Below are 25,014 nucleotides of genomic sequence, written 5' to 3' on the forward strand. Positions count from 1 at the left end.
TGTCTCTGGACTATGGAACTATACAAGACAAACATGAATATGGAGCAAGAATCAGGTTGCAACATTTGAAATTGATCCACTGTATCACTTGAACAGCTGATGTTTAATCTGCTGAATATGACTTAATATCATGGATTTCTTTTACCCTTTACCTCTTCCTTTTCCCTCTGATGTCCAGCAGATCCATGCTGCTTTTTTACCACCTCCTGCTTGGCCATAGAATTTAGTAGTTAAAACAAAGCGTTGGAAAAACTCAGCAGGTCTGGCAGCATCTGTGGAGAGAGAAACAGAGTTGACATTTCGAGTCTAGTATGACTCTTCTATAGTAGGTCTGGCTGTTGATGCTTTTTGCTTTAGAAGAAAAATAATAGCAATGGAACATTCTAGAAGGAAAATGCTGTGCAAAATTTTAAAATATAATTTGTCCTTATTTAGTGAGAGATGAAATGCCTGTTTGCTTTTTTGAGAAATACTTTATTGCATAATGCTCATCTAGCTGTTCAACTAAGGAAGTGAGTGCATTAATGACAGGCACAGGCCTGAGGCACAATTTCGAACCAGATGGTCATTGTTAGTTTGCATTTTTTCGAAGTGTTCCTGTAACCCATGGTTGGCCTTTATTTTAACAGTGGTCACGGAGGGGAGCATGAACAGATGGAGGTCGTCTTGCATGAGGTTGAAGAGGGAGCAAAGAAATTTCAAAATAAACAATCTGATCATGAAATGGAAGAAATGAAGAATTGCCAATCAAGTGTAGAGCCCATCCATACCAGTGTACAAGGGACTGAATTGGCTTTTGAAGAACCGCATTCACCAGAACTAAAAGAAAACCTCTCCAACAATGAAAAAAGCACTTGTGAAACAGGTGTTGTTAAAGAAACTCCCGAAAATATGAAGAACTGCAATGAAGAATCCATTGATGGGTATGTTATAAAGTATGGTGTACAACTCTATTTACTGGCAGTTTTCTAAATTGACTCCAAATGGGTGCGGTTTTTCAGAAGATGAAGTCCAAAATTCAATATACACGTCATTTACCATAGAACAAGGATATTTATAAAGCAGAAAAAAACTTAAGAAAAGTAGTCTAAACTCTACATTAACATGGTGGTAACATTTGGAAGCTCCCTGACCATACCAAAAGGGATCTGAAATGAGATTATGGTATGAATTTAATGACTGTGGAGGTGGCCCAGAGCACGGGCCAGAAAGCTGGGCAGTCCTTTGGAAGTCCTGATGTGGTTGCGTGGTCATCGGGCAGCCTGGTGTCGGGCTTCAGTGCCTTTAAGGGAAGAGGCCCCACCTCCAAGCTCCATCAGCCATTCTGATTGCTGGCAGCTCTTCAGTCCCAACAGTACCACTGGGAGCGGTGGCCACTGCAGGGATTGCAGCTAATCCTAAACAGCAAAGGTGGAAGAGAAAAAACAAAAATAAAAATACTTGGAAAAGCTCAGCAGGTCTGGCAGCATCTGCGGAGAGGAACACAGTTAACGTTTCGAGTCTGTATGACTCTTCAGCAGAACTAAGTAAAAATAGAAAAGAGGTGAAATATAAGCTGGTTTAAGGGGGGGGGGGAGGTGGGGGTAGAGCTGGATAGAGGGCCAGTGATAGCTGGAGATAGCCAAAAGATGTCGTAGACAAAAGGACAAAGAGGTCTTGAAGGTGGTGATATTATCTAAGGAATGTGCTAATTAAGGGTAGAAAGCAGGACAAGCAAGATACAGATAGCCCTAGTGGGGGTGGGGTGAAGGGAAGGGATCGAAATAGGCTAAAAGGTAGAGATAAAACGATGGATGGAAATACATTTTAAAATAATGGAAATAGGTGAGAAAAGAAAAATCTATATAAATTATTGGAAAAATAAGGGGGTGGTCGGAAAGAGGGTGGGGATGGAGAAGAGAGTTCATGATCTAAAATTGTTGAACTCAATATTCAGTCCAGAAGGCTGTAAAGTGCCTAGTCGGAAGATGAGATGCTGTTCCTCCAGTTTGCGTTGAGCTTCACTGGAACAATGCAGCAGGCCAAGGACGGACATGTGGGCATGAGAGCAGGGTGGAGTGTTGAAATGGCAAGCGACAGGGAGGTCTGGGTCATGCTTGCAGACAGACCGAAGGTGTTCTGCAAAGCGGTCACCCAGTCTGCGTTTGGTCTCTCCAATGTAGAGGAAACTGCATTGGGAGCAACGAATGCAGTGGACTAAATTGAGGGAAGTGCAAGTGAAATGCTGCTTCACTTGAAAGGAGTGTTTGGGCCCTTGGACGGTGAGGAGAGTGGAAGTAAAGGGGCAGGTGTTGCACCTTCTGTGGTTGCATGGGAAGGTGCCGTGGTAGGGGGTTGAGGTGTAGGGGGTGATGGAGGAGTGGACCAGGGTGTCCAGGAGGGAACGATCCCTGCGGAATGCCGCCGGGGGTGGGGGTGAAGGGAAGATGTGTTTGGTGGTGGCATCATGCTGGAGTTGGCAGAAATGGCGGAGGATGATCCTTTGAATGCGGAGGCTGGTGGGGTGATAAGTGAGGACAAGGGGGACCCTATCATGGTTCTGGGAGGGAGAGGAAGGTGTGAGGGCGGATGCGCGGGAGATGGGCCAGACACGGTTGAGGGCCCTGTCAACCACCGTGGGTGGAAAACCTCGGTTAAGGAAGAAGGAAGACATGTCAGAGAAACTGTTTTTGAAAGTGGCATCATCAGAACAGATGCGACGGAGGCGAAGGAACTGAGAATGGGATGGAGTCCTTACAGGAAGCGGGGTGTGAGGACCTGTAATCGAGGTAGCTGAGGGAGAGACCCTGGAATAAAGGTAGGTTTGTGGGCATGCTGGGCAGTCAGGCAGACTTGGGTAGGGGTATCATTGGGGAGGGTAGGGGGTATTCAATGGGGGCAGCATGCCACTGGGGCGGCCCTCCGTGGGCCACAGATGCTCGATCAGGTGCCCTGTGGTTAAAGAACTTTATTTGTGGTATCATACAATAGCTGCTGATGCGATAAGTTCCAAGAATCAGGAGGCCACCTGAAAACAGGCAAAGGGAGGAAAAAAGAGGGCAGGGAAAAGGGGAAACTATTATTTCCATCTCTCCTCCTGAGCCTCAGTCTCCATCTCTGTCCCCAGGCCCTACCCCAAGCTTGCAAGGGCCTCAATTGGCCATCCTTGACCTTCCCCACCCCTGTCATTTTCTATTCATTGTGCAGTAACATATTGCCTGACATCCAGTTATCTAGGTTAGTGACTTATGGCGGCAGAGAAACCATTCTTTCTGTGGGGCTGAATGCTTGCACTGCTCTCTAACGAGGGTAGGGGGTTTCTCTGCTGATATGGATGCTTGAGAAAGAGATTGCTATTCTACAAATGCCAGGAATTGCTAGCTGGGGCACTGGGAGTTGAGTTAGGATTTGGGAGGGCCCTTAAACCACAGGGGCTCTCGAGATTGGGGTAGAATAAGATTTGGGAATGGGAGTGCCGGGTGAGAGGGAGTTTAGGGGTTAGGGAACAGAGATGACGCAAATAAAGATTTTCAACCACAGGGGACCCAACCTTTTTAAAGTAAATCCAACAATATTTGTAGAAGTCATTGATCTGATGGTCACAAAGCCTCATTTTGTATGTTTGGCTGAGAGCACAGACTAATTTGAGTGCTAAAACACCTACGCCCCAGAGAAAACATTGTTTGATTGATAGCTCAGGCTCTCTGATCTCTGCTGTCAAGTTCACAATGTTTGTTTACACAAATTAAGTGGTTTCAAGAGTTTGTGGCTTTTGTTATTGATAAAGGACCTGGATGATTGACACCTTTTATTAGCTTGTAGTGAAATTACTTCTTTTTCAACATAGGAGAAAGTTCTGAACGAATTGCTTTTTTTTAACATATTCCACTATACACTATTGGGTTTATTGACTCTGGACAGTGTATAGTGCGTCAGTGGGCATGGAAGCGCCATAGGCAGGCATAGGCAGCATGAGGGGGTGGATGGAGGGGTAGCACTGTGGACATAGGGAGTTGGTGGGGGGGCATAAGGTGGCATGAATGGAGTATGGGGAGTGTTTGGAGGGTGAGTGGGTGTTAGGGCTGGAGGGCCTTTGTGTTTTACTTTAACTGGAATAAGTTCCACAGCACCAAGGTGGGCCTTTTAAACAGCTCTCCTCTGCACCCGGCAGCTCCTGTGGCTGCCTCCAAACTTTTTCCCAGGTTGGCTGGCCTGACTTCAGCCCGCACCTGCCCCTGGCAACAAAGATCCCGCCTTTGCGAGGTGGGCGGACCAAGCTGGGAATTTTCCCGATACCCACTACCTACCTTGAAGTTGAAAATCTAGGCCCAAGTCTCAGAAATGTCAACTTGTGCTACCTTTTTGTGACAATTTTTCTGAACATATTTACTGAATATGTTAAAGATGCTTAAATATGCTTAAAATCATGGGTTTTTTTTTCTTTGCCATGGTTTTTGGAATAAGCAGCTTGGAAAAACTTGTTTTTGATAAAAACAACGACTTAGATTTATGTGGTGCAGTTAAAGTAGTAATAACCCAAGGTGCTGAACAATTATACTATCAATTTAAACTTTTTCTTGACACTGAGTCATAGAAGGAGAAGTTAAGATGTTTAAGAGCTTGATCAGAGGTAGGTTTGTAGGCTATCTTTAACGAGCTAGAAAAGCAGAGAGGTTTCAGTAGCTTAGGGCTAAGGAAGCTGCAAACCTGGTTCTCAGTGGTGGAGTGATTAAAATCAGAAATGCACAGGGAAGTAGAATTGGAGGTGTAAATCAGGAATGCACAGGGAGGTAGAATTGGAGGAGTGAAGAAATCTTGCAAGCTTGTAAGGCTGGAGCAGGCTACACAGATGAGGAGGGAGTTAGGCTATGGAAGGATTTGAAAACGAGGATGAGGTTTTTAAAATTGTGGTTGTTATTGGAAGCCAGTTAAAGGTCAACAAATACAGGGATGATGGATCAATGACATTTGAATTGAATTAGGATATGAACAGCAGGAAAATAGTATATGTAGGGTGGAAGAGGGGAGATAGCCCAAGAACACATGAGAACACAAGCCTATAGGTAATAAGGGCATGGATGAGAGTTTCAGCAGCAGAGGAGCTGAGGGTAGGTCAGAGTCGAGCGATATTTCAAAGGCGAATGTAAGCTGTCTTAGTGATGTTGTGGAAACGTGGTCAGAAACCCAACTTGGGGTCAAACACAACATTGAGGTTGCGTTTGGTCCTACACAGCTTAAGTCAGTTACTAGGGGTGGAAAATTGGACAGGGAACAGAGTTCAACAACAGAGTTGTGCTAGGCACCAAAGACAATGGCTTTCGTCTTCCCAATGTTTTGTTGCAGGAAATTTCTGCTTGTCCAATATTGGATGTCGGACAAGCAGTTTGACAGAGCAGAGGCAGTGGAGGGGTCCAAGAAGTTGGTGGTGAGATGGAACTGAGCGTTGTTGGCATTCATGTGCAGGTAGAATGTATATAAGAAATAGAAGGGGTGTGGGGAAGAATACTTCCTTGAGAACTCCGGAGGTAATAGACCAATAATCGGAGGAGAAACAATTGCAGATTATTCTCTTACTATGATTAGAGTGATAAGAATAGAACCAAGCTAGGACCGTTCTACCCAACTGGACAACAGAGAAGAGGTGTTAGAGGAGGATGATGTGGTCAACTGTGTTGAAAGCTACAGATAAATCGGGAAAGATGAGAAGAGATAGTTTAACATGGTCACAGTCACAAAGAATGTCATTTGTTATTTTAACACGGGTAATTTCAGTGCTATGGCTAGGCCGGAAACCTGATCGGAGGATTCAAACACCAAGTTGTGGGGAAAATGGGAATGGATTTGGGAAATGACAATAAGTTCAAGAACTAGAGAGAGGAAAAGGATGTTGAAAATGAGAGATAGCCCCTTTGCACCTGCAAACTATGAGTAAGTTTTTGAGGAGAGGGGTGGGGACAGCAGTTTTGAAGGGAAGGAATTAGTACTTGAAGGAAACAAACCATTAAAAATATCAGCTACCATAGGCCCAGGGAAGTTTAGTAATTAATTTGGTTGGAATTGGATCAAGGGAGCAGGAGATGGGTCTCAGGGAAAAGGTTAGAGAGAGAGCAGCACAGGAGATGGATGGGTTCTACAGCAAGATGTAAGTATAGGACTAAGGCAGGAGGGAATTTTTGGAGAAGTTTGCCCTGAAGGAATAGGGCAATGGTTTTCAGACTGAGGTCCATCGAATCTTTCCAGACGGTCTGTGAAATAATTACTCTAGAACAAAAACATTAGGGAGAGGGTGGGGAAGGGATGGACCAACAAAAAGGCTGTTTTTTTTAAATTAATGCTTGTATTAGAGCCTGACATTTACTTTTGGTGGGATAGGAGGTGGAAGGTGAGATACTTGAATGCAAACAAGCGTATTCAATTTGCACTCATGCAATAAGCAAGTGCTTATAATGGTCTGTTGAGTATTTGCAGCATTTTCTGTTTATGTTAAACTCTTGTTGGTTTGATTGTTGTAATTGTGGAAATGCTGTCATTTTGACTTACTTAAATCTTCCACCAAAGAATATACATTTCTTGTATGGTTAAATAGGGTGAGAAATAGTTCTAGTGGCAAGTACATTAAAGGTGGTGGAGAATGTGTGATTTAGCAAATAAATAGCTGCAGAGGTGTTGTGATGAATTGAAGATCAAAGGCAATATAGATGGGAATCTGAGTGCAGTGCTAAGTAACTTGAGGGAGACTTTTTTTTACAGGGATGGGAATGGAAGGAACTGGGCTTGGGTGGGAAAAGGGGACGGGGAATAGAGACCAGTGCAGAAAAACGATCAGAGATTGCCTTATCAATGATAGTAAAGATAGGGGTTGTGTGATGACAAGATCGAGGGGTGGCTATGTATTTGGGTAGGAGAGTTTATGTGGAGGGAGAGATTTAGGGAGGAATAGAGAACAGAAAGCTCAGATGAGAGAGAACAAGAAGAGTTGATGTGGAGATTGAAATCAAAGGGTGAGAAGTTACTCTGCAGAAACTGAGGGAGAAAAATGGAGAAGATATCTCAGTGAGAAATTTGGAGTGATATTTGGATGGGTGGTATAGAATAACAATTTTAAATGAGCCTTGAAGGATGGATCAAGGTGAGATGCTCAAAGTGGAGGTTGCCAGAGGAATAGGGAGACAGACTAAGGTGTGATTTAGAGGACTACACCACTACTGTTAGGAGTTTGAATGAGTTAAGATGTAGAAAGTATAGCCAGGTAGGGAGGTTTCATTAAGGGATAATCATCCCTCTGCCATGTCTTTGTCAAGGCCATAATGTCCATACCTCACGGATGGCAAGGGCTTTATTTGTAAATGAACATGCGTTCTGCTGGGAGATGTGGAGGAGAGCAGTAATGTCTGATTTACTGAAAGAGTCCACCGGGCTCTTGCAGAGCTGCAAGTAATAAGGGGAGGAGAAGGAGTTTGAAAGGTTACCCTCCAGCAAGCACAAAAATCAAGAAGATTAGCGAGAGAATAGAACGAAGTAATGGGGGTTCCTGCTTGTAAAGAGGTGAACGCCTTGATTGGCTTTCTAGGGTACAAAGAGAGGAACAGAGCGAAGGCGTCGGATTATTTAAGAGGGTGTCAAATATGGAATGGCAGTATGAGAGTCAGAAAGATGATGAGTACTGAAGAATTGGGGTTTTTGAGGGTAGATCGCAGGGTAGAGTAAAGGGAAAAGTGAGAGAAGAGGGAAATAGAAGTGATGGGTTTGAGTCCAGAGCAGTAGCTGAAAAATGCTGAATGAACACTCGGTAGCTAAGCTAGATAGGCGGTGAGATTACAAGCTACATCATGATAGCTAAGCTTTGATGTACAGGCGGAGTAGAGAGAGCTAATACCTAGGTAAAACTAGATTTTTGACTTTGACTGAAAGTCAAAGGTTTATAAAATTGATGCAGTGAAATTGGTGACAAACCGTGACCCAGGTGCAAGACAGGTGAGTGTGACTGAGGCAATTCAATGTACTGAACAATGAGGCGCATATTTGCAAAGCCTTTATTATTTTCCATGTTTATATTAAAATAGCCAAAACTTGCACTTATGTCATCGGGAATCACTGAAGACACTTCTAACAGTTGAAATAAAGAAGCATGGTAATCTTCAACTGTCAAACCGGCAGATCAAAGCCACAATTCAAACCACTGGTTGAGTTTTGAGGGTAGGAACCAGAGACTGTGAAAAATTTCTGAAATAAAATGTCGGATGCCTAGTCTAAATGAGGAAAATATGAAGTTTGTTGAAAATGACCGGAGCTGAGGAGTAGATCGATGTCTGTCTGTGTTAACATCATTATTGTCAATTTCAGTTTTCAACTTCAGTATTAAACCACAATCTGCCACCTCATGGCCTGGCATATCCCTCACACTGCCATTACCATCAAGCCAGCAGATCAACCCTGGTTTAATGAGGAGTAGAGAAGAGAAAGCCAGGAGAAGCCAGGTATATCTAACCTGCCAAAACAACAGAGGACTACTTGCTTGCTAAACAGCAGAAGCGACATGCGATTGACAGAGCGAAGCAATCCCACAACCAATGGATCAGGTAAAATCTCTGAACCCTTGCCACATCCAGTCGTGAATGGTGGTGGATGATTAATCAAAGGATTAATCCACAAATATCCCCGACTGGGGGAGTTCAGCACATCCGTTGCCAAAGACAAGGCTGAAGCATTTGCAACTATCTTCAGCCAGAAATAGTGAGTGATTGATCCATCTGGGCCACCTTCTGGGGTCCCCAACAACAGGGATGCCGATCTTAGCCAATTTAATTTAAGAAATGGCTGAATGCACTGGATACAATAAAGGCTATGGACGCTGACAACATCTCGGCAGTAATACTGACGACACGTGCTCCAGAGCTAGTCATGCCCTAGCCAAGCTGTTCCAGTACAATTACAACTATGACATTTACCCAACAATGTGAAAAATTGTCCCGGTATGCCCTGTTCACAAAAAGCAGAATAAATGCAACCCAGCAAATTACCACCCAGTCAGTCTACCTTCGATCATCAGCAAAGTGTTGGAAGGTGTCGTTGATAGTACTATCAAGTGGCATGTCCATGGCAATAATTTGCTCACCAATGCTCAGCTTGGGTTTTGGCAGGGCTGCTCAGCTCTTGACTTCATTAAAGCCTTGATCCAAAGATTGAACTAAAGAGCTAATTTCAAAAGGTGAGGTGAGAGAGACTGCCCTAGACATCAAGCAGCATTTGACCGAGTGTGGCATCAAGGGGCCCTAGAAGAATTGAATCAATGGGAAACAGTAAGAAAATACTCCCCTGGTTGGAGTCATACCTAGCACAAAGGATGATGGTTGTGATTGTTGGAGACCAATCATCTCAGCCCCAGGACAATGCTGCAGGAGTTCCTCAGGGTAGTGTCCTAGGCCCAACCATCTTCAACTGCTTCATCAATGACCTTCAATCCATAATAATGTCTGAAGTGGGGATGTTTCTGACGATTGTTCAGTTTGTGACCCTTCAGATACTGAAGCATTCCATGTCCATATGCAGAAAAACAGCATTCAAGCTTGGACTGATAAGTGACAAGTAACAGTCATGCTGCAAAACTACCAGGCAATGACCATTTCCGCCATTGTCATCTTTGGCCGCCCTCGATTCGAGGATGATGTCTACTCAGGTTCGTGAGTTTTTGCCAAGAGTCTTCATGTGACTGAACAGGCTAATTCTAGACTTGCAGATTTTTGGGTCCCATGAGGTACTGGGCTCCGGAATGCAGGATTTTCTTTCTTTTCCTCTCTGCTGCTGCTTTGCCTCATCATTAAATGTTGTGACTCAAAGCATAAGGCAGCTTCATGGACAAGTTGTCACTCTTTTGAATGATTGGTAGTAAGTTCCTAGTCGTCAGTGTCAGTGCTGCCATACTTCAAGGAGAGCTTCACAGTGTCTTTGTAGCATTTTCCTTGTCCTCCCCTGGATTGCTGGCCATTTGAGAAGTGAGGAAACAGGACAAGGCGGGGGAGATGCTTTTCAGCCATCTGGACGCAGTCCATTGTATTTGACTTCACAAGCGTTTTGCCTGAATTCTTGTGGAGCTGGCTTCAAGAAGAACACTAGCATTTGATCAACGGTCCTCCCATTGAATCCAGAGGATGTAACTGTGGTATTGCTGCTGGAATTTCTCTAGCTCTCTGGTGTGTTGCTGATACACAGTCCAGGTCTTACAGCAGTACAGGAGTGTGATGACAACAACTGGTCTGTACACCAGGACTTTTGTTGACTTGCAGAGGTATTTGTTGTCAAACAGTCATTGCCATAGTTTGTAGAAGGCTGAGCTGGCACAGCTGATCTGGTGTTGGATCTCCTCGTCAATGTTGGCCTTTTGAAGAGAGGTGGCTTCCAAGGTATGGGAAGTGCTCAACATATTTCACAGTGTCTCCTTTAACATGTATGGGAGGTGGAATATTTGGCTGACCAAGCCTGGGTTGATATGAGTTTTGTTTTGGTAATATTCAAGGACAGGCCCAGTTTCTTTGTTTGCAGAATTGAAAAGTGGCTCGCAAATCTGGTGCCGAATGGGCAACGACACTACAGTCACCCGCAAACTGAAGACCATGTGTGTCCGTGGTGGTCAGTTTATTTTTGGCACAAGGCGACTCAGGTTAAAGAGTTTTCCATCTGGGTAGTAGATCTTTGAAGAAGTTAATAGACACTGTGAGTTAGATTGTAAGTAGCATGGGGGCTATCACATAGCCTTGCATGATCGCGGTCCAGATTTTGAAAGGGACTGTTCCTGATCTCCTGTTCAAGGCAATTGCAGTCATATCATCATGAAGCAGTTGCAGGATTGTGATGAAGTTTCTTGGCATCTAAATCTCTGGAACACAATCCATAGAGCCTCGAGATTTACTGAGTCAAATGCTTTGGTCAGGTCATCTCCAACAAGAGAGAATCTAACCATCTCTTGACATTTAATGGCAGTACCATCGCTGAATCCCTGACTATCAACATCCTAGGGTTACTATTGACCAGAAACTTAACTGGACTTGCCATATATCTACTGTGACTACAAGAGCAGGTCAGGGGCTGAGAATTCTGAAGTGAGTAACTCACTTCCTGACTCCCCACAGCCTGTCCACTATCTACAAGGCACAAGTTAGGAGTGTGATAGAATACTCTCCACTTGCCTGGATGAGAGCAGCTCCAACAACACTTAAGAAGCTCAACGCCATCTAGGAGGATGTAGCCTATTAGAGTGGCACCCCATCCGCCACTTTAACCATTCACTCCCTCCACCATGGCAACAGTATGCACCATGTGCACTGCAGCAACGCGAGGCTCCTTTGACAGCTCTTTCCAAACCCACAACCTCTACCACCTAGAAAGAAAAAGGGCAGCAGATTCATGGGCACACTAACATCTGCAAGTTCCCCTCCAACCCACACGCCATCCTGACTTGGCACCATATCAAAGTCCCTGGTCAAAAACCTGGAACTCCCTTCTCTAACAGCACTATTGGAGTACTGACACCACATGGACTGCAGTGGTTCAAGAAGGCAGCTCACCATCACCACGTTAAGTGCAGTTAAGGATGGGCAATAAGTGCTAGCTTGTCAACAACACTTGCATCCCACGAATGAATAAAAAAGTTACTGCACCTGCAAGGCGATTGACGGCAGCATTTCAATTAATCCGAAGCATGAATTTGATCCAACAAGTAGTATGAATCGTGAATATCCCAATGGACAGTCCTTTCCTCAGCACTGAGAAACATGAGATCCAAGGCGCGCACTTTAACCACAGTTCAGCAGAAAAGACCTGGGATACAGCTTTACTGTAATGACAGCTGAGGAGCACAACTACAGATCGATGTTATGGATGCCATGTACATTTTCAGAATGAAGATTACTTTATGAAAAATGTATTACCCCTGTATCTCTAATGCAGTGTTTTCTGTAGAATTGACACCTTTGGAAACCCCATCTGTGCTGATTGGCTTATCATGTTGGACACTAAATGCAACACTAGAATCAGGGGAGTGGAAGTAACATTAATTATGCCTCTTTTTATGTATCTTTTAAGCTATGGTGCTAAAAATAAATTAATTGTGTAACAGAAATTATTTTGTTGTTTTTCTCTTGCAGAGAGGAAGATCTATACCGTGATGAAGTTGAGATAGAAAAGGAAAAATTTCAACGATTGGTTTCTGAAAGTCAACTTGCAGGTAATCTTTTTTCTCTCCCAAAGCGCGTACTTTTTTTTTTGCTGCTGACCTCACCTTCCCATTAATTAAGTTAGTAGAAACCCAAAACCATCACTTATGATGTTATGCTTCTTAGTGAAGTAAAACTGGCATTGAAGGAGCGAATGTATTAAAGTTATACTGATTATATGAACTGGATGGACAAGCAGTCAGCTGATGGAGCCAGATGAGGTTTGATGCATATATGGTTTCTACCTTTTTAACTATTTGTAATAAAATATAGTCCTTCACTATACAGTATATTCATTTTGGTACTCTACTTTAAAGATTTTCCTGATGTTTGTAACTTTCCAAGCTTTCAAATATCTAATGTTAAGAAAGAAATGGTGATTTCAGTTGAAACTGCATGGTATAAAATGCCATCTGAGAATTTCCAGTCTTGTGGTGCATTAGAGCACTGCTGGTAGCAGCCCTGATAACAGTAGTGTTGTGATATAAAGGAGACAGTGCCAAAAGGTCCAGGATCACCTCCACTTCCTTCTCCGTCCCTAACCCACCCCCTTACTATTGCAAAGACAAATAGGTTATCTGGATCATGGCACAATGCAATACAGCTTTATGCAGGAAAAAATTCTAGTACAGGTAGATTGAGCAATCAGGCCTGTATCACATTACATTGGCCTGATTTGATTTGCTTGTGGTAACTTATTCAAACATTTGTTAATCTTTTAATGTCTCCACATACATAGCCGGGTGGCAAATGTAGACTTAATTTTAAAAATAAAGATATCCAGACCACAACTGGGTGATAACTTGGAGGTGATTTGTATGGAACTGTTTTGCTTTCCTTTGGGATTTTTTCATGCAATTTGGGATATCGCAATGACTCATTTGGTTTCTTGAGTAAGGCACGATTGGAGGCTTGATCACTCCCAATCTGACTTAGTTGTCTCATCTCAGCCAGGATGTAAAGGAGATGTCGTAGTTGCCCTGGCTAAAGATGGGGAAAATGTTCCAGTTTCACCAGATAAGGACAAGATTGGGTTCAACTATGATGTGCCTCCCAACCACTAACAACCTGGCCACAATTAAATATCTTACTAACACCTTCCAAGGTTCCCGCACAAATAATTTGCCAATGGAGTGAGCTCGGCTAGAAAAATACCACTCGCAAGGTGTCAATATATTCACAAGGAGTGCGGGGAAAAGATAATTAATGAGAAAACTCTGTCTTGCTCTTTCAAACCTCTGTGAAACATCAGCCTAGAAATTGCTGTTAATGTGCACTTCAGAGGTAAACTTCTGCTAAAAGTCTTTTTTTAGAGTAATATGTGTGCTTTTGCAGTTTTTGATCTGGGGGCTATATCTCACAAAAACGGAGCCAACCAGCATCATCGCTGGGCTACTATTATTGGAGCTCTTTTGTTTTCTTACGTACTACAGCTGCGCCACCACTTGCAGACTTGGATACCATTGGAGGATTATATAATCTGTCTTTTGATGCCATTTCTCCATCAAGGGTTCTACTACCCTCCTGCAGGTGCTCATCTGGCCAAAGCCATTGGCATTTTCTAGAGGTGACCCAGTTACTTAACTGGTATCTGGTATTTGCCATTGACTAGTAATAGGATCACTTCCTGTCATTACGGTAGCAAATTTTAAGACCTGACCTGACACAACCATGGAAAAATAGGGAAGAATTAATCTGCTTAGATCAGCTGTAAAATTCAGGAGGTAGTACAGTTGAGAGACGCTGTTGCATTTCATGTGGTGAATTGCTGCAGTGCATCCTGTAGAGAGCACATCAAAGATGGAGGGGTGAATATTAAGTTGAGTGGCAGTAGCACCAATCATTTGGACTGTCCTGAACAGTTTTGAGTTAATTGAATGTTGTTACAGTTGCACCCATATAGATGAGTAACGATTTGACCTTTGTGTCAATTACTTCTAGCCACTGGAAGATATTCCCCTGTCGTCATTGACTTACTTTTACTTGGGGTCCTTGGTGCTGCGATCAGTTGAATTCAGCTTTGATGTCAAGAGAAGTTAATCTTCCTCCTCCTTTGCTATTCAACTCTTGTCTGTACTTGGATTAAGGCTGGAATGAGGTCTGGAGCTGAGTGGTCACAGCATAACCTGAATGGAGTATCAGCGGACAAGTTATTGTTGAGTTAGCGCACTTGATGGAAGCCGCCATCATCTATAAAATTACTTTTCTGATAAACTGATGGCAATTACTCGAATGTTAATTAATCAGGTTAGATTTATCTTGCATGCGAATAGGATACCTCAGCCATTTTCATATTTTCAGTGGGCAGCATAATAAACTGGAAGAGCTTGGCTAGAGGAAGCAGCTAGTTCTGGTGTTCGGATCTTCAGCACTGCAGTATAGATGTTGTTAGGGTCCTTCTTTGTGTCCAGTGCACTTTGCTTTTGTTCACTCAGCATCATTAAGAATTGGCTGGACACTGGAATCTATGATGATGGGGCCCTTGGGATCTAATTCATTTAATTTTTTGTTCTGCCATGCAAGATCAAATTGCCATCACTAGCACATAAACTTGCTGCTTTAGATCTTTGTGACAAGGTCATACCTCTCAAAATAGCTCCTTGCAGTTGTAAAAGATGAGTATTTAGATAAGATTTCACTGAGGGGTTAAAGATAGAAAAAAAATGCCTTTTATATTGTGCCTTTCACGTCTTTGGAATTTCCCAAAATCTTGAAGATACAATTAATTGCTCATGAAGTATAGCCATTGTATTGTATACAGCAACCAATCTGTATATGACAAAGAGATGATTTATTGGTTTATGTTGGTTGAGGGGTGAATGTTGGCGAGGAAACCCAGGAGAACACATCTTGCACCCGTCAACAGGCAGTTAGTGATGCGGTTTAATGCATCAGCCAAAAGATGGCATCTCCACAAAGAATCACTAATGAAGCATCAACCTAGATTAAGCACTCCTAAAGGAGGATTTGCACTATTCATCCATATGCATTATATCTTGACTAATGCCTAAAATGATGACATTTAGTGTTGGCCTTGCAACTTTCATGTGTTTTGCAAAGTAAGGAAGCTGAAAGTTTCTTTTATATTTGGTTTAATTTTCCATGTGCAACTGCCACAGAGCGGTCCACTATCGAACCTGGTATGGCTGTTTTGGAATATTGTACCAGAGAATGGAAAGGAAACACAGCAAAAGCACAACTCATGAAAAAGGTAGATAGCTACTTTTCGTGTTTTAAATTTTGTTCCTAAGTTAGTTGCATTTGTTTAATCTATTTGTTCCTATATTTTGATTTGGGCCCATGTAAGAGAGAAGGATTTTTTATTTGCACAAAAAATCTGGATAATTACAATTTGGAATTGAAAAGTAATTTATTGTATGGGAAGAATTTTGAGATGTTTTTACATATGGTTATGCATAAATGAACCCTTTTTAGTTCGTGGAATTCTGGTAGGTGTCTGTGGTCTTACTAATTAACTCTTGAGTAACCTCTTTTCTACTGCAAGTAAATTTTTCAAGACCAGGAGTAACTTGAAGTTTAAAAAAAAACACAATGTTGATGCAAACATGAAATTTTCCTTTTGTACTGTAGTGAATGTTTCACAAGATATTTGAGAATGCTATAAGCAGCTCTTCTTTTAACAGGCGTATGAAGCTGTCTGTCAAACTTTCAGTTCTGTGAGAAGAGTTAGGGGTGATAATTATTGTGCTCTAAGAGCAACACTGTTTCAAGTATTGAGGAATGTTAAACTTCTTCCCTGCCTGCAACAGGACGGCCTAATCCAGGTACCTTTGTGCATTATTTCACCTATAGATCTAAATGTGCCTTTTTCATATTCAAATGTTATTTTTTTCTCTTTTTTTCAATTAAGTTATCATTCTGCATTTGGAGCTTGTGTGCATATCATAGTTTTTTGAGGTAGGTTGGGGCTATAGTGTTGGTGTTGAAGCAGGAATCGAATTGGAGCTAGCTTTAGATTTAGAACTTCTGATGAAAGGCCACAACCTGAAATGTTAACTCCATTTCTCTCTCCATAGATGCTGCTAGAACTGCTAAGCATTTCCAGCATTTTCCATTTTTACCACTTGTACCCTTGGTGGGTTGTAATGTGGGAGCAGATTTTGGATGGCCCTACTGGTGTAATCTTGTCATAAGTCTAATAGGCATGCAATAAAAGTACTGGAATTGAGTCAGGACCTTGCTTTCTGCCAGTTTCCAAGGGACCTTGTTTAGGGCTGACCCTCTCTTCACTCCAAAGAAAGTCACCCATGTTGGAGAGGATTCCCAGGCTGTCTGTCTCCTAACTTGCAGCAAATCCTGTTCACCCATCTCCCTGTGCTTGCTGACCTACATTAGCTTCTGGTCAAGGACACCTTGATTTTAAAACTCTTATCCTTGTTCTTAAATATCTTCCTGGCCTCGTCCATCCCTATTTCTGTAATCTCATCCAACTCCAGCTCTTCAACCCTCAGAAATTTGCTCTCATCTAATTCTGGCTCCTTGTGCATCCCCAATTTTAATCATTCCACCATTGGTGGTCATTCCTTCAGCTGCCTAAGCCCTAAGCTCTGGAGTTCCCTTCCTAAATCTCTCTGCCCCTCTACTGCAACATTGACCAAGTTTTTGGACATCTGTCCTAGTATTGCCTTATATGACTTAGTTTCAGATTTTGCCTAATAACGCTTCTGTGAAGCACCTCAGGATGTTATACTAAAGGCACCAAGTGCAAATTGTTACTCTAACCGAAAGTCAGCTCTTTGTTAGCTCGATATGTAAATGCGATAGGGAGGCCCTTTGTTTGATTTTGGGCTGGCAGTCATAGCATCTATAGAATAGTCCGGGTGACCATTCAGTCCATCGAGTCTGCGCCAGTTCTTTTGAAAAGTTAGTACCATTCCCTTTTTCTTCCCCATGTATCCTTACAAGTTTTTTCTGCTTCAAATATTTATCTAATTCTCTTTTGAAGGCTGCTATTAAACCTGTATCCACCACCTTATCAGGTTGAGCATTCCAAATCCTAACCACTTGTGTGTAAATGCTTTTCCTCATGTACCCTCTGGTTCGTTTGCCAATCACCTTAAATCTGTGCCCTCCAGTTATTGACCCTTCAGTCATTGGAAATAGTTTCCCATTTATTCTATCAAAATCCTTTATGATTTTGGACATGTTTATCAAATCTGCTCTTAGCTTCTTCAGTTTAGCTATGTAACTGAAATCCCTCATCCATGGAACCATCCCAGTACATCTTTTCTGAACCCGCTTAAGCCTTCATATCCTTCTTAAAATGTGGTGCCCAAAATGGGGCACAATACTCCAACTGAGGCTGAACTTCATTCTTTAAAAAAAGGCTTAATAGCCGTGTGTGATTTTTAAAAAAAATGTTCATGGGATGTGAGCGCTATTGGCAAGAACAGCATTTATTGCCCATCCCTTTGATGTTTCCAGTAGAACTATGTGGAAAATATTCCAGTTGCCAGTTCTGGTATTTCTTCACCTTGATGTGCATTTTGGAGGGAAGGATGGAGTGGGAGGGAAGCCATTTTGAACATCACTGTGAGAATGAATCTTAAGTTTTCAGTTTGTACCACTAGATGGCCCTCTTATTGCTGTACAAAAACAGAATTACCTGGAAAAACTCAGCAGGTCTGGCAGCATCGGCGGAGAAGAAAAGAGTTGACGTTTCGAGTCCTCATGACCCTTCAACAGAACTGAAGTTGTTCTGTTGAAGGGTCATGAGGACTCGAAACGTCAACTCTTTTCTTCTCCGCCGATGCTGCCAGACCTGCTGAGTTTTTCCAGGTAATTCTGTTTTTGTTTTGGATTTCCAGCATCCGCAGTAGTTTTTTGTTTTTACCTCTTATTGCTGTAGTTACTGTTATGACACAACAGATAGTAAATGCTAAGCTGCTCAAATCCCAAAAGGAAACTTGAAACAACTGTTCTACAGTTTGTATATTTCGAGTTGCGTGCCTTGAATTCAGTGGTAATAAGACCACCGAGTCTTAGGTTTCTTACAAAATTAAATTTAAACTTTATTAATGAAGAAATGATTTTAAGCACATACATCTACATAAATTACTACTATGATAACTTCTAAATTCCCTAATTAATCCGTTAAGGCAACAGTAAAACACACAGATTTAAACAGGCCCAGGCAAAGCACACACCCTGGACAGTCAAATTCAAAGTGAGTATTTCTCAGCTTTAGATCCTTGTAGACAGCAGCTTGAGACTTAGATGCTGGAAGCTTTTCACACTTATGCTAGATCTTAAAATGCCTTCTTTCCTACACACAACCTCATCTCCTTTATACAGATTTCCCTTTTGAATGCAAATTCCCATTGTTTGACTATGTCTTTGGACTTTACCTCTCCAATAATAAAAATCTATCATAGTACCAATTTTACCAGTAATCTTCGGGAAAAATAAGCACACTGTTTCTTAACTTGTCCTGGCTAGGTGACACATTTCACCCCCTCTTTTGAATTCAAGCAACAAATGTTCCCTTTACACCTCACATTCTAAAACTTCAACCATGTTTACCTACTTAGCATTTCAAACCTAGTTTCCCATCTGATACATCAAAGCACCCAGACCAGCCATCTGTAATTCAATTAAAACCCACACAGACACGCACAGACCCCACTATTACTCTAAAATAAATTCCAATGGCATTATGAAAATTATTATATCTTCTTGACATTACTTGTGAGGTTATGTAATTCATGATAAAATAGGGTTGATAGTGAACTGACTTGCTCATTGTTGTCTAATTGCAAAGTTGTATAGTCATCCAATAACTATCTCTTTTCTAGCTTCCAGAAAAGCTGATTGCAGCAAAATATACCTGGATTAAGGAGTGGTATCTTGGAGTTCAAGACTCTGGGAGCAAAGATCCTGTAAAAAAGCTGAAGGAATATCTGGCAGTATTGAAACAAAAGGTGCATTTTTTTGGGTTTATATAACATATATGCTCAATGTTCATTGCTAAAATTTTAACTGTTCATCTTTTTTCTTGTTTCCAATCTCCATCCCACTCTTATACTTGTCAACCCAAAAAAACTCTCAAAAGCTAATCTACAGCTCCAAAAGGCTAGTGATTCAGTAATTATACATATATTTAACATATGAAGTGGTTGTTTCAAGTTACAGTCGACTCTTGATTTTATGGTGTCAGGTTGTAAATTGTCTATATTATCTGCATGGGCTTTCTCTATTTCCACTGTAATTTTGGCAAGGGATTGCCAAGAACCCTGGTGAAATGGGTGTTTGTGGCTTCTCTGGGGTTTCTGCTGAAATTACAGTGGGAGATCTGGAAAACTCCCATGAAAGTACTACCCGTCAGTAGAACATAGCATAATGCTGCTATTAGTATAGGAATGATTGAATCACAGTGACATCATCTATGGCATCAACAGATGCTAATGGCTGGAAATTTTAAACTCTCTGGTCTTGCATTATGGAACTCTCTAATTCAAAAGGAGGGTTAGCTGAGAATTTTCTTGGGTATTTGAAAATCAGCTGAACTCATGTTCCCCTCAACAGCTGCCCCCCCGCCCCCTCAATATATAGACAGGCTTTCAAGCATTTACACCAGAAACAGGTCAGTCATGATGTGCTGGAGCAAAACCTTGAAACTGTGGAGCAAAATGTTTTTTTCAGCCCAAGTATGCTCACAGATTGCTAATGTCAAACTTGACAAATCTAAAATGATGAGATTCAGCACAAAACATTTTAATTTTTTGTTTTGGGGAAAGAAACAACTAAGCTCACAAAATAGTTCTCGCTCTGTTAAAGCTACTGAGCTGTTCAGTGCTGAGATAGCCAAGTGGTGACAGCAATATCTGTAAGTACCATCATTTTCCAAATATTATTCGTCCCCAAATATAATCTGAAATACACTCTGATTTCCAAGTCAAAATTGTCTTATTACCCTGTATAATATGCACCTAGACTTTTGCAATGCTGCAGTCAAATTGTAATTATCCCAGGGGCATGACAGGTTTAGTTGCAAATAACGAACTTAAGATGCGGCAGACTGGGGGGCCTTCTGAGTATCATACACTTGGAAGATTCCCGCACTGCCTGCCTCTTACTTTTTTATTATATGATTATACCTACTAACAGATAAGGGCCATGGGTATCAAAACAGTCTTCCCATTAAAGGTTTTGGTTGTCATCCTACAGCTTATGATACAATTGAGTCCTTTGGTGAATTAAAGCCTTGCAATTCTTAAATGGTTTACCTCAGAGGGGAGCCGTCACCAAGCCGATCTTAAAAGAATCACTATAAGATGCATTGTTTAACCCTCTTGGAGGCAGCAATTTCCTATTTCTAACAACTTCCCTGTTTCGTTGTGAGAGTTTCCTTCCTTTTGCCCTTGTACAGATTCAGGCAGGGAAACCGAGATCTGATCTGAGTTACTCTGTGGGCCTAATAGAAGGACCCGAACCTTTGCTGGGGAAAGATAGTGGATCCCAAACAAGATTGACTGAATTCCACTTGAGGCCCAATCCTGGCTACTAAGAAATCCACTTTGATTTGTTACCACGTATAGTATAATCCACACCCTAATTTTTAGGTCGGTTTTTAGGGAGAAAAATGTGCATTATATTCAGAAAATTGCAATAATTAGAAAGCAATAGAAGTAGGATTCAGGAAAAAAGCTCTATTTCTGAGCTGTATTGTATTGTGAACACTATTTGCCTCTGTTGCTAACCTGCTTGTTGAGGTTCTTGGTTCTGGCATGTGGAGTAAATAAGCTGATTTCTGGTCTGCAAATAGGGAAAGTGTGGAGTGTTGGATGCCAGTGCGAATAAATGGTAAAAATAGTCATAGAGTACTTTGTGCCACAGAATGGTGGGCTGTGTGTGTTTACTTGCTCTATTTTCTGTTGGCAGGAAGGGAAAAGTCAAAGTAACCATAGGAAAAGGAGTAGGCCACTCAGCCCCTCAAGTCTGATAGCCACTCCATTGGCTGATCTATGCCTTAATTCAATCTACCCACCTTGGTTTCATAACCTTTAATTTCCTGGCCTAATAAAGATCCAGCAGTATAAAAGCAAAGCACTGCAGATGCTGGAAATCTGAAATAAGAACAGAAAACGCTGGAAACACTCAACATCTGTGGAGAGAGTTTCGGGCCGATGACCTTTCAAATGCCATTGACCTGAAATGTTCATTCTATTTCTCCCTACAAATTTTTCCAGAATTGCTGACTATTTCCAGCATTTTCTGCTTTCATTATTATTAATAAAGATCTGTCGGTCTCAGTTTTGAAGTTTTCAACTAACCTCAACAGCTTTTTGGAGGAGTGTTTTCCAGATTTTCGCTACCCTTTGTGTGAAGGGATTTCTGACACCACCCCTGAATGATCTAGCTCTAATTTTAAGGTTACGTTCCCCTTGTTCTGGACTTCTCCACCTCTTTATCTAACTTTTCAATTCCTTAAATTATCTAAAACACCTCATATCACCCCCTGATCTCTATACTGAAGTGAATACAAGTCTAGTCTGTTATACCTCTCCTCAATAATTTAATTATTTTAGCCTCAGAAACTCTGCCCTGGCCGCTCTGTCCACCTCTGGTGGCTGGCCTCTACATGGGTTTGCTATTTGTATTCTTAAGTCCCAGTTTTGAGCAACATGCCAATACCAAGGAGCGAAGGGGAGCTTGGATATGGTTATTTGTCATAGTGTTCGTCACCATTGTTATGTTTTTGTTTTTGTGTACTAGTGCATCTCCCATGCTATTGGTTGTAGACGAAAGAGTGGGAGGCTTGGTGGGGAGCAAGTGGTAGCTGAAATCCTTAAGGGCAGATGGCCTTGATGAAGGCAGGTCAGGTCTGAAGTGGTGCTGTTGGCCGTGGATGTTGCTCGGCTTGTTATGCAGATTAAGTAACTACAGGCCAGCCAGTTATGTCAGTGGAAAAATCTTTTAAAACGATAATCTGCGACAAAATTAACAGTCACTTGAACAAACGTGGATTAATTAAAAAAAACCCAGCACAGAAGGGAAAATCGTGTTTAACGTTGAGTTGAGTTTTTTGATGAGCTAACAGAGCTGATGCGAGTAATGTGGTCAATGTGTACATGGATTTCAAAAAGGTGTTTGAAGAAGTGCCATATAACAGACTTGTCAGCAAAGTTAAACTCTGTGGAACAAAAAGGACATCCCTTTGCCGGATGTGTTTTCGGTGGTGGAGGCCATGTAAAATATAACGGGTAGCTGGCCTACCGCCTTCCCACCCACTCCCACCTGGTCCGTGTAAAAGGGTAGTCTGCCTGCCATTTTTAAAAAAAATAATTGATGGGCACTTGAGCTTGTTAAGATGCAAATTGACCTGAATATTACACTGCCCACACAGTTGACTTGGCCAGGTGGGGCGGGAGTGGGCAGGCTATTTCTTCCCTCCTTTTAGCCAGTTGGGTTAACAGAAAGGAGGGGTATGTCCTTCAGGGGGTGCCCTGTGCGCATCAGAGGCACCCCTCCATCCTCCAAAACCCTTTTTGCCTCCCTGCCTGGCCTCCAAAACCTGCCCCTCACACCCCTACGGTGCCCAGTCCCTTCCTGCCCTAAAAGTCCAGGACTTACCTAAGTCCAGGATCTATTGCTCTTCTTCCTGAGGCCTGCTTGCAGCCCCAGCAGTGCACACTACTGGGTTCTGATGCTGCTGGGACTGCCTGATCTGCCGATCAATCAAATCAACTGACAGCGGTTGAGGGAGGGACTTCCTCCCACTGAGGGGTGGAAGTCCCACTCTGCTTGTTTCGGCTGCCCTCAGTGTACTTTTGTAGCGGGGCGGCCTTTTTTAAAGCTGGTCAGTTTGAAACTGTCTTTTGTAACTATCGGGGGACGTGAGCAAATTGAACTACGGCTTTCAAAAGGGTATTGGATAATTATTTGAAGAGAAAAAAATTCAGGGCTGGGGGAAAAGGCTGGATGTAGGACTAGTTGAGTTCTTGTGGTGAGCCAATGTGGACACGACAGGACCTTCTTCCGATTCTAACTGTTGCGACTGAATGCTTTCCAACTATGTAACTGTTTAATGCATCTTGTTGTACTGATTGTTGCAGTGTTCTGACAGATTAATGCTTCTTCTGCACTTTCTTCAAAAGCCCATGCATGTTTGTAAGCAATATGCTTCAGTAACAAGCTAAGATAGTTTAAAACTCTTATTGTGTGTGTTACTGTTTTACTGGTATGCCATATCTTGGTAGCCTGCTTCACACTTCTTTGTTCTCTTCCTTTTTTTTTGTTTCTTTTCCCCTCTCTATTACTGTTCTGTTTTCCTGCTGCTCCTCTGCCCCCTACCCAATAAAGGGGATAATTTTTTTTCTCCAAATATGTGTTATTCATAAAATTTGTAAGTACATTCAAAACATTTCAACTTAAGTTGCAGAAAGTGCAATAAAATTCAACTTTTCTCCGTACAGCATGTTCCACTCTTAAGTGCCTCTATGCAATTATAATACCCTTGATATTTACAATATACATTCCATGTCAGGCATACAGCCCAATGGGTTCTGCAGATTTTCCAGCCCCCTGATGTACTATGGCTGAAAGGTTTTAGACAGCGACCTTTCCCCATTGAGCCCATGGAGGCGGCTGCCCCAAGCTTTAGTGTGTCCCTCAGCACGTAGTCCTGGACCTTGGAATTTGCCAGTCTGCAACATTTGGTCGAGGACAACTCTGCAGAAGACCAGCAAGTTTCAGGCAGACACAGAGCATCTTTCACTGATTTAATGATTCTCCAACAGCAGTTTATCTCGGTGTGCATCTCTGGGAACAGCCTGTAGAGCACAGAGTCCTGTATCACAGAGCTGCTTGGGCTGAACCGTGACAGAAGGTCTCTCTCCTGACTTTGTTTACAAAGACACATTCCAGCTGCCTCGAGGGCAAATGTAGAGGGGTTGAGACTCCATGCATGTAGGGAGGTTCTGACAAGGAGAGCCTTTATCACCACCAGCCAAGTTACATCTTGGTGCTTGTTTGAAAGTTCTGGTGATGAGGCATTCTGCCAAATGACTTTGAGAGTCTGCTCAGGGAACCATCTGATAGGATCCATCATCTCCTTTTCCCACAGTGCCTCTCGGAAATTACTTGCAGACCACTACCTGATGGACTTGTGGTGTAAGGTGTTTTTCTGCATAAACTTTTCCACAAGGGATAGGTGATACTTGGAGTGTCCAGCGGCAAGGTGGCCAGACCCATCCTTTGCAACACCATGGACAGGTAGAACCTCAGCATGTAGTGACATTTGATGTTTGTGTACCGAGGGTCTGTGCACAGCTTGATGCAGCCACATAAAGGTGGCCATCAGGATGAGGGTGATGTTGGGCACGATTTTCCCCCTTTTTTATCTAGAGGTTTGCACATCGTGTTCCTGTGAACACAGTCCATTTTCGACCTCCAGATAAAGTGGAAGATGGCTCAGATGATCGCCACAGTGCAGGAGTGAGAAATGGGCCCAACCTGCACCACGTCCACGTACAGCAACATGAGTGCCTCACACCTGATGACCAGGTTCTTACCCGCAACGGAGAGGGAACATCGCTCCCACGTGCCCAGTTTTTGTTTAACCATAGCTCCTCGCACCTTCCAGTTTTTAATGCAAGCCCTGGTCCACCTGAACCATATCCCTGGTAATTTTAGGCAATCAGACCTGATGGTGAAGGGGCAAGTTGCCACAACTTACCTCGGCTCCCAAGGCTAGTTTGAACTGATCGCAGATGGGTCAGTCTGCGTGCCAACAGCAGATCTGAACAGAAGACAGCGAAGTTGTCCATGTACAGGGAGGTTTTGGCCTGCATGCCTCTGCAGCATC

At 42.5% G+C, this 25,014-nt stretch overlaps 1 protein-coding gene across 6 annotated transcripts in view; it reads left to right on the forward strand.

The window, feature by feature from the left end:
- The window catches only part of LOC144678975 (uncharacterized), a 68,026-nt gene that overhangs the window by 24,701 nt on the left and 18,311 nt on the right, over nt 1-25,014 (forward strand). For 5 of the 6 annotated variants that reach the window (XM_078539126.1, XM_078539131.1, XM_078539130.1 and 2 more), the window contains 5 exons: nt 630-923; nt 12,120-12,199; nt 15,308-15,399; nt 15,833-15,973; nt 19,004-19,129. In XM_078539126.1, the coding sequence (XP_078395252.1) occupies nt 630-923; nt 12,120-12,199; nt 15,308-15,399; nt 15,833-15,973; nt 19,004-19,129 (733 nt within the window). The remainder of the gene's footprint in view (nt 1-629; nt 924-12,119; nt 12,200-15,307; nt 15,400-15,832; nt 15,974-19,003; nt 19,130-25,014) is intronic. The other variant, XM_078539129.1, reaches the window with a different exon arrangement.

Source organism: Cetorhinus maximus, chromosome 3 (genome assembly GCF_964194155.1).
Source record: "Cetorhinus maximus chromosome 3, sCetMax3.hap1.1, whole genome shotgun sequence".
Classification (NCBI taxonomy): Eukaryota; Metazoa; Chordata; class Chondrichthyes; order Lamniformes; family Cetorhinidae; genus Cetorhinus; species Cetorhinus maximus.